The sequence below is a fragment of the Schistocerca gregaria genome, chromosome 11 (assembly GCF_023897955.1).
Source record: "Schistocerca gregaria isolate iqSchGreg1 chromosome 11, iqSchGreg1.2, whole genome shotgun sequence".
Taxonomy (NCBI): domain Eukaryota; kingdom Metazoa; phylum Arthropoda; class Insecta; order Orthoptera; family Acrididae; genus Schistocerca; species Schistocerca gregaria.
Window position 1 is genome coordinate 56,752,487 of NC_064930.1, and position 17,714 is coordinate 56,770,200.

At 41.3% G+C, this 17,714-nt stretch overlaps 1 protein-coding gene across 3 annotated transcripts in view; it reads left to right on the forward strand.

The window, feature by feature from the left end:
- Window positions 1-17,714, forward strand: part of LOC126295284 (procollagen-lysine,2-oxoglutarate 5-dioxygenase) — a 508,510-nt gene that overhangs the window by 241,046 nt on the left and 249,750 nt on the right. For all 3 annotated transcript variants that reach the window (XM_049987713.1, XM_049987714.1, XM_049987715.1), the window contains one exon: window positions 9,732-9,863. In XM_049987713.1, the coding sequence (XP_049843670.1) occupies window positions 9,732-9,863 (132 nt within the window). The remainder of the gene's footprint in view (window positions 1-9,731; window positions 9,864-17,714) is intronic.

The following is a 17,714-nucleotide window of genomic DNA, read 5'->3' on the forward strand; positions in this document are numbered from 1 at the left end:
TATTTAGCACTCATTCCGTTTATATTTCTTTCCCACTGACACTACTTTCGTTTTGGAGATTCTAATCTTCATACCTTAGTCCTTACATTTCTGGTCTCGCTCTGAAATATTACTTTGCAAACTTTCAATCGAATCTGCCATCACAACTAAGTCATCCGCATATGCAAGACTGGTTATTTTGTGTTCACATATCTTAATCTCACCCAGCCAGTCAATTGTTTTCAACATATGATCAATAAATAATATGAACAACAGTGGAGACAGGTTGCAGCCTTGTCTTACCCTGAAACTATTCTGAACCACGAACTCAATTTACCGTCAACTCTTAACTGCTGCCTGACTATCCATGTAAAGACCTTTAATTGCTTGCAAAAGTTTGCCTCCTATTCTATAATCTCGTAGAACAGACAATTACTTCCTCCTAGGAACCCGGTCATATGCCTTTTCTAGATCTATAAAGCATAGATACAATTCCCTGTTCCACTCGTAACACTTTTCCGTTATTTGCCGTAAGCTAAAGATCTGGTCCTGACAATCTCTAAGGGGCCTAAACCCACACTGATTTTCATCCAATTTGACCTCAACTAATACTCACACTTTCCTTTCAACAATACCTGAGAAGGTTTTACCCACAACGCTGATCAAAGAGATACCTCTGTAGTTGTTACAATCTTTTCCGTTTCCATGTTTAAAGATTGTTGTGATTACTGCTTTCGTCCAGTCTGATGGAACCTGTCCCGACTCCCAGGCCATTTCAATTATCCTGTGTAGCCATTTAAGACCTGACGTTCCACTGTATTTGATGAGTTCCGACTTAATTTCATCCACCCCAGCTGCTTTATTGCACTGCAATCTATTGACCATTTTCTCCACTTCCTCAAATGTGATCCTATTTGCATCATCATTCCTGTCTCATTGTACATTGAAATCTGAAACATTACTGATCGTATTTTCACCTACATTGAGCAACTCTTCAAAATATTCCCTCCATCTGCCCAAGGCATCCACAGGGTTCACCAGCAGTTTTCTGATCTGTCCAAAATACTTGTCATTTCCTTCTTACCTCCCTTTCGAAGACTGCTAATTACACTCCAGAATGGTTTTCCAGCAGCTTGACCCAAAGTCTCCAACTTGTTTCCAAAGTATTCCGAAGATTTCTTCTTGGATGCTGCAATTATCTGTTTGTCTTTGTTTCTTTCTTCAACATAACTTTCTCCGTCTACCTGAGTTCTAGTATGTAGCCATTTTTGATATGCCTTCTTTTTCCTTTTACAGGCTGCCTTCACTGTGTCATTCCACCAAGCTGTTTGCTTCTTCCTGCTTTTACACACTACTGTTCCAAGACATTCTTTAGCCACTTCTAGTACTGTGTCCCTGTACCTTGTCCATTCCTTTTCCAATGACTGTAATTGACTACATTCAACTAACTGGTACCTTTCTGAGATCATTGTTATGTACTTGAGCCTGATTTTCTTATCCTGAAGTTTCTCCACTCTTATCCTCCTACACATGGACCTGACCACCTGCACTTTCGGCCTCACAATACCAATTTCATTGCAGATTAAATAATGATCAGTGTCATCAAAGAATCCCCTGAATACACGTGTGTCCCTCACAGCCTTCCTGAATTCCTGATCTGTTATTATATAGTCAATGACAGATCTGGTTCCCCTGCCTTCCCAAGTATAACGGTGAATGTTCTTATGTTTAAAACAGGAGTTTGTGATTACTAAGCCCATACTGGCACAGAAATCAAAGAGTTGTTTCCCGTTTCTGATGGCCTCCATATCCTCTCCAAATTTACCCATAACCTTTTCATACCCTTCTGTTCGATTTCCAATCCTGGCGTTAAAATCCCCCATGACCAGAACACTGTCCTTGTGCTTTACTCTAACAACTACATCACTGAGTTCCTCATAAAAACTAACCATCTTATCTTGATCTGTCCCTTCACAATGCGAATATACTGACACAATCCTAATTTTCTTGCTAGACACTGTCAAATCTATCCACATCAGTAGTTCGTTTACATACCTTACTGCAACTACGCTTGGTTCCATTTCTTTCCTGTTGTAAAGCCCTACGCCCCATTGTGCTATTCCTGCTTTGCCTCCTGACAGGTAGACCTTGTATTCTCCCACTTCCTCTTCTTTCTCACTCCTTACCCGAATGTCACTAACAGCTAAAACGTCCAGCCCCATCTTACTTGCAGCCTCTGCCAGCTCTACCTTCTTCCCTAAGTAGCCCCCATTGATATTAATAGCTCCCCATCTCATTACCATTTGTTTGCCAAGTCGTATCTTAGGAGTCCCTGGATTGTCAGTTAAGAGGTTGGACTCCGTCACCTCCAAAGGTCAGAGGCATTTTGCTCTGATCGTTGCCAGCATCATATTTATAGTACCAGGGAAGCAGGTTGCTAGCCTTACTTGCCCCAAGTCCCATTAGGTTTTACCCCTAACGGTTGAGGGAATAACCGGTGGATTTGGTAGTCTTTGCCGTATGAGCACAAAGGTGACCACGACTCAGAATATGTCCGAGATGCCCAGCCTTATTCCAAAGTAACTGGTATCCCGACTGTCAGGACCACTTACTTGGCCACTCATACGTTTAATTCCGCCCCCACCCCCCAAAAAACCAGCCATCAGCAGCTCCCTCTTCTGTCACTTTAATATCTGGCTGACCCCAGCATATACCAATTATTTGGATACTGAAATTGTTTTCAGGGATTGTGCAACTGATGTACATTATTCAGTTTATACAGGAAAGATCTCTTCCCATATTTCATAACACTGTAAGCAATACAATAACCAGGACCAGTTTCACATTCACACATCTTATACACACCACTATCTCTGTATGTAAGCTTAAGAACACTGCCTTAGTGCAGTGGCACTCTAACCAGTGAATACAGTAATGGGATTAGACAGTAGTAGAATAATAAAAGAATCAGCACAGTTGATGATGTTTTGAATAAAATCCAATCATTGAAAGAATCAGCTGGTAAACCAAATCCAGTAGTTAAATGGGAGCTGTTCAGAGAACTGTTTTGTGGATAGTTTGCACATACACTATGTGATCAAAAGTATCCAGACACACCCAACAACATACGGTTTTCGTATTAGGTCCATTGTGCTGCCACCTAACGCCAGGTACTCCGTATCAGCAGCTTCAGTCATCATTAGACATTGTGAGAGAGCAGAATGGGGTGAGGAGAGACCGCCGGCAGTTGAAGACGGTTGTAATGTGTAACAGGCAGACATCTATGCAGACCATCAATCAGGAATTCCAAGATGGATCAGGGTCCACTGCAGATACTATGACAGTTAGGCAGGAGGTGAGAAAATTATGATTTCATGGTCAAGTGGCTGCTCATAAACCACACATCACGCCAGTAAACGGCAAATGATGCCTCAGTTGGTGTAAGGAGCATAAACATTGGATGATTGAGCACTGGAAAAACGTTGTGTGGAGTGACGAATCACTGTACACAATGTGACGATCCGTTGGCAGGCTGTGGGTATGGCGAATGTCCGATGAACGTCATCTGGCCGCGTGTGTAGTGCCAACAGTAAAATTTGGAGGGTTTGGTGTTATGGTGCGGTCGTGTTTTTCATGGAGGGCAATTGCACCCCTTGTTTTGCGTGGCGCCATCACAGCACAGACCTACATTCATATTTTAAGCTCCTTCTTGCTTCCCACTGTTGAAGAGCTATTCGGGGATGGCAACTGCATCATTCAACACGATAAGAGTCCGCCCCGGTAGCTGAGTGGTCAGCGTGACAGAATGTCAATCCTAAGGGCCCGGGTTCAATTCCCGGATAGGTCGGAGACTTTCTCCGCTCAGGGACTGGGTGTTGTGTTGCCCTAATCATCATCATTGCATCCCCACTGACATGCAAGTCGCCGACGTGGCACCAAATCGACAGACTTGCACCTGGCGAACGGTCTACCCGATGGGAGGCGCTAGTCACACGACATTAATAACATGGTGAGACACCAGTTGATAATGCACGGCCTGTGGTGAAGTTGTCACATGACAGTAATATCAATGGACTGGCCTGCACAGAGCCCTGACGTAAATCCTATAGAACACCTTTGGGATGTTTTGGAATGCCAAATTCATTCCGAGCCTCACCAGCCAACATCGATACCTCTTCTCAGTGCACCACTCCGTGAACAGTGGGTTGCCATTCCCCAAGAAACCTTCCAGCAGCTGATTGAAAGTATGCCTGCGAGAGCGTGCACTGTCATCCGTGTAAGTTATTTCCAGCCAGGTGTTTGGATACTTTTGATCACATAGTGTATGTGTTGCCGATTTACTCACTCGGCTGAGAGCCTCTTAAAGCTGTTAACGTGTTCACCTATGTGACTCTCACATAGCTGTTGCACTGTTACTTGCCTCTCATAGACTGGGGATTTTGTGTGCTGTCTGGCTACTTAATGACTGGCATCGTGAAGAAATTGTTATTTTGGAAAATACACAGTCATTTGAAAAATGTCACATTAAATTTTACTACATGGGATGAATTGTAAGTGGTGATTTAGGAATTTATAAAAGTTTATGAAACCATTTTATGCATGTGCATTGGGAATACCCAGTTCAATGGTACAAAAGCCATATTGAAATTGTGGTAAATTATGCAAAAATCTTTATTAATGGGTTAATCAGTTAATGAAATATGCCAGCTTGTCTGTAAAAAGTAAGGTCAACAAAAGTATAGCAGCAAAGATCAGAATCTAACAAGCACAGAGGCAGTATCTGTTATGGAAAATTTAGCTATTCTGGAACTTTATTGTTAATTATCTTGTAAGTTAGAGTTTCACAAAATTTGAACTACTTTACTGAGGAGCTGGAAAGCCAATATTCTAAAGAGGGGTGTCACTAAGTCCTTAGACACATGTTAGTACACACGATATCTGCTAAGTCCTATCACAGTAAAATGTTTAATTATTCTTATCTTTAGATTAATAACATTTTCATGAAAACCACATACATTAGAAGAATCAGCACATTAACAAAACAATGACTTGAAATCAAATTAAGCCTAGATAATATTTTGAAATATTTATGTTCTGTGCCACATATAAATTATGTAAATATCTGTATTCAGGTAGAGCAAAGATAAGAGAAAGAAGAACAAATTAGTTATTATCGGGATTCAAAATTGTTACATATGATGTAATTCAAATTTGCTGTGTCTCACATACTGCAGTTTCTCTTTTGTTTGCAAAACATCTTCAGTGGTTGGATGAAAAGTTCTTGTTTTACTTGTCTCATCAAATTCAGATAAAAATCTCCAGTTTTCAGTCATTGCGAGGTTTGTTATTTTCTCTGAATCTGATGTGACAAATAAAGCGAGTTCTATCATAAAACGCTTCATAGCCACCTTTAGCAATCATTCTGGAACTACGCTGTACAGAATGTTTCTATATTTTTATTGATTAAAAACAAGTTTTCTCTGTGAATTTGGTATACAGGTTGCTTACAGTGTTTATCCCTCTTCTTCACATTGTAACATCCCTGTTCAAATTATTATCATGACAGTAAGTGATAATTAAGTTAAATTATTCCAGAATGACTGGATTGCAATTGCTTCAGGTAGAAGCATATTTTGAACATAGCTGCAAAGGTTCAGTGACCATGTTAGAATTATATTGCAACAAATAAGCCCTCGGTCACAAATATTAAGTGAAAATTGACCTGGTTTCGACGCTACTGTGAGAGTCGTCTTCAGAATTAGACTAACTGTACTAAAACATTTGGTATATAGTACATTAATAAAATTAAAGTTTGTACTGACTCGAAACGATGCAGTACTTACAAGTCACATATTAAAAAAGATCTTGGCTGGAAAGACGACGTCATGAACACTTGTCAGATGGCGAGCCGCTAGGGGCTGCTCGTACTGTGGACAGGGGTTGCCACTATCGACAGGGGATCTCAAGTTGATTCCGTATTTCTAGATTTTCGGAAAGCTTTTGGTACCGTTCCTCACAAGCGACTTCTAATCAAGCTACGGGCCTATGAGGTATTGTCTCAGTTGTGCGACTGGATTCGTGATTTCCTGTCAGGAAGGTCGGCGTTCGTAGTAATAGATGGCAAATCGTCGAGTAAAACTGAAGTGATATCAGGTGTTCGCCAGGGAAGTGTCCTGGGACCTCTGCTGTTCCTGATCTGTATAAATGACCTGGGTGACAATCTGAGCAGTTCTCTTAGATTGTTCGCAGATGATGCTGTAATTTACCGTCTAGTGAGGTCATCCGAAGACCAGCATCAGTTGCAAAGCAATTTAGAAAAGATTGCTGTATGGTGTTTCAGGTGGCAGTTGACGCTAAATAACGAAAAGTGTGAGGTGATCCACACGAGTTCCAAAAGAAATCCGTTGGAATTCGATTACTCGATAAATAGTAAATTTCTCAAGGCTGTCAATTCAACTAAGTACCTGGGTGTTAAAATTACGAACAACTTCAGTTGGAAAGACCACATAGATAATATTGTCGGGAAGGCGAGCCAAAGGTTGCGTTTCATTGGCAGGACACTTAGAAGATGCAACAAGTCCACTAAAGAGACAGCTTACACTACACTCGTGCGTCCTTTGTTAGAATATTGCTGCGCGGTGTGGGATCCTTACCAGGTGGGATTGACGGAGGATATCGAAAGGGTGCAAAAAAGGGCAGCTCGTTTCGTATTATCACATAATAGGGGAGAGGGTGTGGCAGATATGATATGCGAGTTGGGATGGGAGTCATTAACGCAAAGACGTTTTTTGCCGCAGCGAAATCTATTTACGAAATTTCAGTCACCAAATTTCTCTTCCGAATGCGAAAATATTTTGTTGAGCCCAACCTACATAGGTAGGAATGATCATGAAAATAAAGTAAGAGAAATCAGAGCTCGAACAGAAAGGTTTAGGTGTTCGTTTTTCCCGCTCGCTGTTCGGGAGTGGAATAGTAGAGAGATAGTATGATTGTGGTTCGATGAACCCTCTGCCAAGCACTTAAATGTGAATTGCAGAGTAATCATGTAGATGTAGATGTAGATGTAGATGTAGATGTAGATGTAGAATTCCACTCAGATTTTTATGCTTCTCTCCATGATGAAATGCATGCCTAGATAAGGGGTACTCAGTTAATAGTGTATTGCATGTCTGAAGTTTTGAATAAAGTACAGTGGAATCATATTCTATGTAGATCAGGTATATTGTGACATAAAGCAAAGTTTATTTAATTTGTGTTGTTGTTGCGCGCAGTCTTCAGTCTGAAGACTGGTTTGATTCATATCTCCATGCTAATCTATCCTGTGCGTGCATCTTCATCTCCAAATAATTACTGCAACCTACATTATTTTGAATCCGCTTACTGTTTTCATCTCTTGATTTCTGTCTATAATTATTTTCCACACTTCCCTCCAATACTACATTGGTGATCCCTTAATATCTCAGAATTTACCCTATCCACCGATGTCTTCTTCTAACCAAGTTGTGCCGGAAAGTTCTTCTCCACAGTTCTGTTCAGTACTTATAACTACCCACCCATCTAATCTTCAACATTCTTCTGTAACACTACATTTCAAAAGCTTCCATTCTCTCCTTGTGTAAACCGTTTATCGTCCATATCTCGCTTCCATATAAGGCTATACTCGAGACAAATACCTTCAAAAAGACTTTACCCTAACACTAAAATTTATATTATATATTAATAAATTTCTCTCCTTCAGAAACACTTTTTGTGCCATTGCCGGTCTACATTTTACATCCTCTATACTTTGGCCATCGTCAGTTATTTTGATGCTCAAATAGGAAAACACATATGCTTCTATTAATGTCTCGTATCCTAATGTAATTATCTCAGCATCACCTTATTTAGTTCAGTTACATCCCATTACATTTTTTCCTTTACTGCTTGCTCAATGTACTGACTGAATAAAATTGGAGATAGACTACAACCCTGTCTTACTGCCTTCTCAACCACTGCTTGCCTTTCATGCCCCTTGACTCTTTATAACTGCCATCTAGTTTTTGTACCAGTTGTAAATAATCCCTGCTGCCTTCATAATTTCAAAGAGTGTATCCCGGTCAACAGTTGTGGTTCTTTTAACGTATTGGTTTTTATGTGTTATGAAAAGTTGTTATTTCTGGCTGCTTCACAACTGAAAAATTATTACGTCAGTGACTCAGTTGTGGTACTTCTCACAGTTAGTTTGCCCAAAACGATGTTTTTATATTGAAAGATACCACAAACACACAAAATTCCAGATATACAGCTGCATTTATTATTGCAGTTGTTAATTTTTTTACTTTTATGAAAATGCAACGCTAAGGAGAATCTTGCAATTTCCGTTAAGCAGGGATCATAAAAAGTTTACTGAACTCACTTTACTCAAGTATAATTCAGTATTGGAAAAACTGATTACTTTTACTGTTTCAGAGGAAGAACCACTAATCAAGAGAATTCTCCTACATTTACATTTATTTTTACTTGTCAAAATTAGCGAATACTGAGATATTTGTTATGACTCTGGGCTGTTATCATTTAGAAAATGGCGGTGACCTGTACGCCAATGTTCCCATATAAAATTTGCTTAAAGTATTGAAATATTTTACTTTGTGAACGTAAGAGTTGTTACAGAGAACATTAGTGACACTTTTAAATAATATTTGATTATATTTAGGCTAAATATTACATGAAACGTATACGTTTTCATGCCTCATCACAAAGTGGCTCCTTGCGCTATCAAGAAACAAAAGAAAAGAGAGAGCGATCATTTTTCAAAAGGAACAGAGATTGCAATTACATTCTCAAATCATATTAATTGATCACACAGTCTTTGTGATTTTCTGTGATAGTATTTATTTTGTTAGGACATCAGTTTTGGTATATTTGCAAACTTATTCAATATATTTTTCATCACATTATGTGGTGAACTGCCACACAGTGTCAAAAGCTTCCTCTATGTCTAAAAATGCTATAAATGTAGGTTTGTCTTTCTTTAACCTATCCTTTAAGATAATACGTGGAATTATTATTGCCTCATATGTTCTCACATTTCTCCTGAACTCAAATTGATCTTCCCTGTGGTCAGGTTCTAAGGTTCTACCATTTTTCCATTCTTCTGTAATTAATTTGTGTCTGTATTTCACAAGTATGGCTTATTAAATTGATAGTCCAATAATATTCACACCTCCACTAGGATTGGAATTATTACATTAGGTTTAATTTATGTTGCTCATAAAATATTTGTGTGTTGCTCATAAAATATTTGTGTCTACAATGAATTTTAGTTGACACTGTGGTAACTTGAGGACAGTAAGAAGCAGCAGAACTCATAAAGAACTGCCACTTTGAAACTAACTGTGCCGGTTCGTTTGGAGGGGGCGAGGGGGGGGGGGGGGCAGAATTTGACCGCTGCATCTCTTTGAATGAGAAGGTTAAAATAAAACCAGTTAGCTATTTTTTTTTTGCCCAACGGAGCTATTCAGCAGAGTGAAAATAGATTATCAATATCTGAAATGTATCAAAACGTGCCTAAATTGGGATCAAAGGAAGCAACACTGCCATGGGGCTGCAAGTGTCGGCTGTTTGGAATGCCGCTCCCCATCTCTGCAGCTCTGAGTCTGCGACTGACATGGGGGGGGGGGGGGGGGACACCTGTCTGTCATGAACACTAATGTACATGCTTCTGTCGCTTGAGCTAAGATCGTTAAAGTGAAAGTGTCATTCATGTGTTTCAGCCCAAAGCACACCCCACAGTGATGGCAGCCATATTTGTGGAACAAGCGACACCTTTCCTGGAGGAATTCTTCGAAAAATTTGCTGCGCAGGACTACCCAAAGTCTCGCATGCACCTCTTCGTCCACAATGCGGTAAGTTAAGCTTATTCCGATGTATATGGGTAGTAACCTTTATCTGTCTGCTTGTTACACTGATGCTTCCTTAAGGTGCAGTGTTCCATTATGTTTTTTCTTTCCTGTTAGCCAGATGTAATGCTCAACAGTAGGACATACTGTACGCTCTCTGTTTGTAGACCTTCGGTGAGAGGGCCAGTAGTAGTAACTGAAGTGATAGACAAGTGCGTGGCTTTTGTCAATAAACGACGTCCTTTAGTGTTCCCCACAGTTAAAAGTCCAGAGGAACGTGGTGGATACTCCACAGCACCTCTATGGCCTGTCCATCTTCCTGGTAGATTTTCGGCAAGATACGCCCTAAGACGATTTTGGTAGTGGGCTGGGGCACCATCTTGTTGAAAGTAAACTCTTCCATCTCCATACAAGTCGTGCATGGCAGGTAAAAAGGATTTCTGAAGCTTCTGAAAGTACACCTCATAGGTAACTGGGCCATCAAAGAAGAATGGCCCAATCAAACCCCGGTAACACAACCCACACCACACACTTATTCCTGGCAAATTCACCGAACACTTGACCGACTCACTCCAGTTTCACAGACACACTGTCTCACAGACTTCTGTGTTGAGTGAGTGAATTGTTTATACACAAGACGGGAGTTAGCTGGACTTGTTACTGTTACAGATCGTCCAGATCGTTGTTTGTGTACATCTTTAACACAACCTTGGGCTTCAAATTTGTCTTAAATGCGAAAAACCGTCAAACGTGTCGGTACTTCTGTTTGATACTCATTTCGCCATTGCCGTTTGAACCGTGAATTTACTTTCAAATTCTTTTCTTAAAGAACTGTAACTGATGGAGACAAATTAAAAAAAAAATAAAAAAAAAATTCAATAAATGGAAATTTTATTCCTAAAAGCCCCCCCCCCCCCCTTTTATTTTTTTTAATAGATTTAAATTATTATCAGAAAGCACCCTGTAAATGTCATGTTACAATTTATTCAGAGGCAGAAATAACCTTTTTTTTTATAGTAAGAGCTTTTGGGCTGAGAACCTTGCCTGCTCCCTTTTAACACGGCCGTAGTCACAACCGCTGACAACAATGGTGCAAATCTGCAATACACCAGATTACTTTAAACTAAAAATTTTAACAAGTCACACGAACACATAAACTATGTACCCCGTAAGAGGGATTGAAATAGTACAAAACACTAACATTAAAAGATTAACTTGCCACCGAAAGTGCAACTTGATTTTTAAAAAAAATTCTTACGGTGGAAGGGTGGCAACTTTATATGCCAAAATAACCATTTCAATAAAAACCCATGAAATGCAGTCTTACATAAAATGTACAAACATGCTCTACATTACACCTATACCGCCTCTCAAGGTGATAGGCGAGATAAAACATATTCAGGAATTTGGCCTTTACACCTTAAGCAATAAATTCATTAACACTGAATCCGACAAACATGACAGAGGCAGCTTTTATTAACATACGGCAGACAGACAGACAGACATACAGACAGACAGACACTAACTGTTTAACAAATGCGGATGGGAGACAAACGAACAAGATGGGGACGAGAGACTGACCAAGAAAACAAGTTGAATTTAACGAGTAGATGAACGGCATATCTCCAGTCACTTAACTTCTAATAAACTGCGATTTCTGGCGAAGACCTGGCGCACCACGCCCAAAATGCTCTCCCGAACTGTCCGCTGCCAGCCGCTTCAGCGGACGCAGGAAGGCGCGCCGATCTCCCGTCTCACGGCGTCGCAGCTCGCCAGACCGATGTCGTGGGTTGACTCCTGTTGCTCTCGTGTCGGCTGCAAAGCCACTACACCTCACTATACGGCGCGGCCCACTGCAGTCACGTGGCGACCTCACACCCCGCGACGCTCAAGACGGACAAGTCATCTGGTGTCCCAGTGCGCGACCGATCGACTGACCGATGCAACTGCTAATGGGCATTGCCTGAGCAAACTCTAGCAGACTGGTGGCCTAACACATACTAGCACTCTAGATGACAGACACTGACTGCCCCACATTGCCCCAGCTGACCAACTGACCAGACTCGCCCCGACTGACCGACTCAGACTGACAAACTGCTGAGCTTATAGCGCCCCTTAGATGTATGTGAACAGGCAACCTTTCCCCTTTCCCACCAGAGGGAGACACCAAAGCTGTGATTGCCACAGCGGCGCCACCGCCAGAAACGGAGGGCGACTGCTTCACACTACGCACTGTGGCGCGCTTTTCAAAACAGCAATTCTTACCATGGCTAACCGTTGAATCTCGTTAATGTTTTCATACTTAAAATACCACTTCAAAACTCACTTCCTTTCATCGTATGTAAGCCTTGCACCAGCCATGTTTACTCCAGTAACTAGGTGCAACTAAGAACAAAACACTGACTGTGAGGTGGCTGTCATCTGACAGAACAAAACAACGCAAAGCAGCGCTTGTGTGGCGACTGCTGGAACTACAAACTATTACATTACCAAAGATGAGACAACTCTGTCAATTAGTTTGCCAGTTATGGACTTTTAAACTGTAGATACAGTTTTTTGGACCCCTCTGTAGTGAGAGAAAAAATGATTTAGAGAAACGGATGGCATAAATTCATATTCAAATCAAAAAGTGCTTGCATGTGAACCAGCTGGAGTGAATTAGGGAAAGGAGTAAGATAAGGCTGTGGCCTGGCTCCCAGGCTTTTAAATCTGTACTTAAAGAATTTGGCTGAGTACAGTCCACTACAGTGATGGGTGGAGAGAGGGGAGGGGGGGGGGGCAATTGAAGGAACCATAATATAGTGTTTGAGGTTTGGAGATGACGTTCTTCTTGTAGTAGCAAGTGAAAAAGTGTTTCATAAAATAGTGGTCAGTGAAACTACAGGAAATAGCTTTGTAACGAAAATCAGCTTGAAGAAAACAAAAGCAATAGCTTTATACTCATAGGATGGAGAGCAGAAACTGGCTGGTAGTGCAGCCCAGAAACTGAAACTGGGATAGCGATGGTGAAAGAGGTGTTTTGTAAGAAAAGAAAGAGTTTTCTGCAGCAGTATGGAAAAAGGTTCGAGGAAAAGGCAGCCCTGGATCTATGATATTTGCGAACTGGAGCAAAAAAAAAACTTGAAACTGTGCAACCCCCCCCCCCTCCCCAAGCAGTTGTGATAGGATGTCAAAAATGAAAAAAATATCGGTTTTTCAAAAATATGTTCATTTTGCAGCACACATCTTTCTGAAGAGTTTGATATATAAAACATATACGTTCAAGGAAATGTAGAACATTATTTGCTCTTAAGTGTGCCAAAGGGCAGTGACACATCTCTTCACACAGCATTCTTCTGTCACACTTCACTATATTTCGCTCTGTGGAATTCAAACATGTGTATTTTGTAATGGAAGCCATCAAACCTACATTCAGGACAGTGGAAATTAAAACGTCCTGTGGTGCCTCTCCTGCTCCCAGTCGGCCGGTTTGACATCCTACCCCCCTTTAAAAAACTCCCAGTTGGTACTGGGTAGGTTTGTTTGTGATTGGGGGAATAAGAAATGTTCAGAAAATTTGTTCTGTTTATTGCCTTACGACATGCTTTTCTGTCTGCAAAACAATCTATTACCTCATCAAACTTCGTCAAAGGTTTTGCTACATGAAAAATAAAAACGTCATTGTCTGATACTGGAAAAGTTGTTAACATTACCCAAGACTGGTGTAGTTTCTCCATTTGATTACTTCTGTTTTGTCACTGTCTGCCAGATAAAACGAAATAAGCCTTTCTAATATTGCAGCAATTGTGACATACGCCAAATAAGCGAGACTGCTTTGGCACATATGGTCATTTTTATCTACCTTATTTTCATAAGTAACACGACACAATATAATTCATGAAGTACCAATGTCAAATGCCTGTTAGGCCTACTACAAACAAAAAGTTTTATGTTAGGAAATAGTTTCACATTTCATTCATATGTTCCAATTTTCTCAAGCATGAGATCGAAAAGTAGTAGTACGAACTTTTTTTTTTTTTTTTATAAGTTTGGAATCGTCATATTCTTCCATATAATTAGTGTAATGTCCCCGCTTCTTTTCTTTCCTCGTTCTAACAAACCATCCTGTCATCACTAATTCTGTAATTGTTCCTGACATTGTCAAAACGAATTCTCCAGTTAACTTCATTGATCCTGCCACAAACACCAGTTTATTTATCCCACATTTATTCTCCGGTTAGGCATTATTACGTTTTTGTATGACACATTTTGTGTGCTATTCCAAGAATGGAACTAAAGCGGCTGCTTACTAGTGACTGTGCAACTGGTGCTTAATAGCGTAGAGATCTGGCAAAAATTTTCTGCCAAACTTTCATTTTCTTGGATACACTGAGAAGATAATATGCAATCTGTCTTAGCTGTTATCCTGTTAGTCGTCTATTTCCACTATGGTAGTCTGAATCTATGGACCTACTAATAATTATAACAAGGCTTATAATTCGCACTCCCAGTCAATTGCATAAAAAGATAGCGACTTGTGTTCATCCATGTGGGTTTATTCGGCTCACTTCGTGTAGCCCCTTTTGTCTGCGGGAAAGTTTGTTATTTCTTGATGCGACAGCGATTCTCCTGGCAGTGACATCACGAACACTATGCATGCATTCAAAAATTAACTATGATTTGTTCAGAAATCAACTTGTAATGTGCTCAAAAATGTTCAAAAACCAATAGTGATGCGTTACAAAATTATATGAATAATCGTTAGACCAACGTGTGCTGTATGCTAGGTGTGTTGTGAAACAAAGGTTTTTGCTTCAAGAATTTGAATTTGGTGCCCCCTGAGATTGCCAACCAGGGCAGATGACATGATTTGCCCCCCCCCCCTCCTTCCCCCCTCCCCCTTCTGGATCCGAGCCTGAGAAAAGGCTGATGAAGTGTTTCATATGGAGTGTACTCCTTTATGGTGGTGACATGTGGTCACTGAGGAAGGAAGAGAGAGTGAGAGTGGAGGCTTTAGAGGTGTGGAGATGGACAAGAAATGTAAAGTAAGTTGGGTGGATAGAGCGAAAAATGAGGTGGTACTGAGAACAGTGGAAGAACAAAGACAGTTCCTAAATGCAATGAAAAGAAGGAAAAGAAACTGGACGTGAACATACAGAAGAAAGAAGGAGCTGCTCATACAAACAGTCTTTGAAGGTTCTGTGGAAAGGAAGAAGAGCCAAGAGAGGAAGAGGTTTCAGTTTCTGGACAGCAGCATTGAGAAGGAAGCAGTGGACAGCCAGAAATGGAGATGCACAGAACCTGCTTAACCTGCACAAAACTGATAATGATGAGATGCAGGAACCAGTGTGTTGTCTGTGAACTAAAGTTGGTGGCAACCCATAAACCTTCAACATATTACAATATCTGTCATTCCAGCTGCTCTTGTCAGTCACCTTCCAGAGAGTCATGTCAGAGTAGGCATACTGTACCTATTATACAGGGTTGGGCAGATAAAGGTAGACCATGTAAATATACAGGGTGTTACAAAAAGGTACGGCCAAACTTTCAGGAAACATTCCTCACACACAAAGAAAGAAAATATGTTATGTGGACATGTGTCCGGAAATGCTTACTTTCCATGTTAGAGCTCATTTTATTACTTCTCTTCAAATTACATTAATCGTGGAATGGAAACACACAGCAACAGAATGTACCAGCGTGACTTCAAACACTTTGTTTCAGGAAATGTTCAAAATGTCCTCCGTTAGTGAAGATACGTGCATCCACCCTCCGTCGCATGGAATCCCTGATGCGCTGATGTAGCCCTGGAGAATGGCGTATTGTATCACAGCCGTCCACAATTGGAGCACGAAGAGTCTCTACATTTGGTACCGGGGTTGCGTAGACAAGAGCTTTCAAATGCCCCCATAAATGAAAGTCGAGAGGGTTGAGGTCAGGAGAGAGTGGAGGCCACAGAATTGGTCCGCCTCTGCCAATCCATCAGTCACCGAATCTGTTGTTGGGTAGCGTACGAACACTTCGACTGAAATGTGCAGGAGCTCCATCGTGCATGAACCACATGTTGTTTCGTACTTGTAAATGCACATGTTCTAGCAGCACAGGTGGAGTATCGCGTATGAAATCATGATAACGTGCTCCATTGAGCGTAGGTGGAAGAACATGGGGCCCAATCGAGACATCACCAACAATGCCTGCCCAAACGTTCAGAGAAAATCTGTGTTGATGACGTAATTGCACGATTGCGTGGGGATTCTCGTCAGCCCACACATGTTGATTGTGAAGATTTACAATTTGATCACATCGGAATGAAGCCTCATCCGTAAAGAGAACATTTGCACAGAAATGAGGATTGACACATTGTCGAATGAACCATTCGCAGAAGTGTACCCGTGGAGGCCAATCAGCTGCTGATAGTGCCTTCACACACTTTACACGGTACGGAAAGAACTGGTTCTCCCGTAGCACTCTCCATACAGTGACGTGGTCAACGTTACCTTGTACAGCAGCAACTTCTCTGACGCTGACATTAGGGTTATCGTCAACTGCACGAAGAATTGCCTCGTCCATTGGAGGTATCCTCGTTGTTCTAGGTCTTCCCCAGTCGCGAATCGTAGGCTGTTATGTTCCGTGCTCCCTAAGACGCTGATCAATTGCTTCAAACGTCTTCCTGTCGGGACACCTCCGTTCTGGAAATCTGTCTTGATACAAACGTACCGCGCCACGGCTATTGCCCCGTGATAATCCGTACATCAAATGGGCATCTGCCAACTCCGCATTTGTAAACATTGCACTGACTGCAAAACCACGTTCGTGATGAACACTAACGTGTTGATGCTACGTACTGATGTGCTCAATGCCAGTACTGTAGAGCAATGAGTCGCATGTCAACACAAGCACCGAAGTCAACATTGCCTTCCTGCAATTGGGCCAACTGGCGGTGAATCGAGGAAGTACAGTTCATACTGACGAAACTAAAATGAGCTCTAACATGGAAATTAAGCGTTTATGGACACATGTCCACGTAACATCTTTTCTTTATTTGTATGTGAGGAATGTTTCCTGAAAGTTTGGCCATACCTTTTTATAACACCCTGTAGATGAAATGCAGTGAAATTACAGACACAAAGAGCTGAAATGGTCTTACCATTTATTTACAATGGAAAAATGCAGCAATAAATACATTTAGAGAAGATGTCAAAGGTGACCTCTGAAACATCAATACACAGCTTTGTATGTCTAAGCGTATTCAGATACACTGGATGGACATTGATGGTGGCAACTTCACAGCTGATGTGATCTTTAGTTCCTGTGCGGTGTGTGGATTTGTTTTGTAGACCTTGCTCTTCAGGTGTCCCCACAGGAGAAAAAAAGTCACACAGTGTTAGATCTGGCGAACGTGATCACTGTGTATGTTTTCTGACTGTTCCAATATTATGAAAAGCACAGTTGCTGCTCACCATATAGTGGCGGTGTTGAGTCGCAGAAGGGGACAATAAAAAAGACTGTAAAAAAGTGAGCTTCTGGCCAACAAGATAATGCCGAAGCCAGACTGCTCGCTGCAGTGCACGACAAGGAGGAGGCTAGGGCAGGGAGGGGCACGGATAGCAGGGGACAGCAAAGTGCTGCTTGAGGGATTGTACAGGGACGAGATGTGCAGAGGGTAGGTGCAGTTGGGAGGTTAGGCAGAGGGTGGCGGGCCTTAGTGGGAAAAGAGAGAAGAAAAACTACTGAGGGCACGTTGGTGGAATAGAAGGCTGTACAGAGTTGGAATGGCAAGAGGTAAGGGGCTAAATCAGTAAGGACAATGACTAACCTTCGTTAATCATTGACGTTATCCATCCAGCCTGTTCCCTGCTCCCATTCCAGCACTACCGT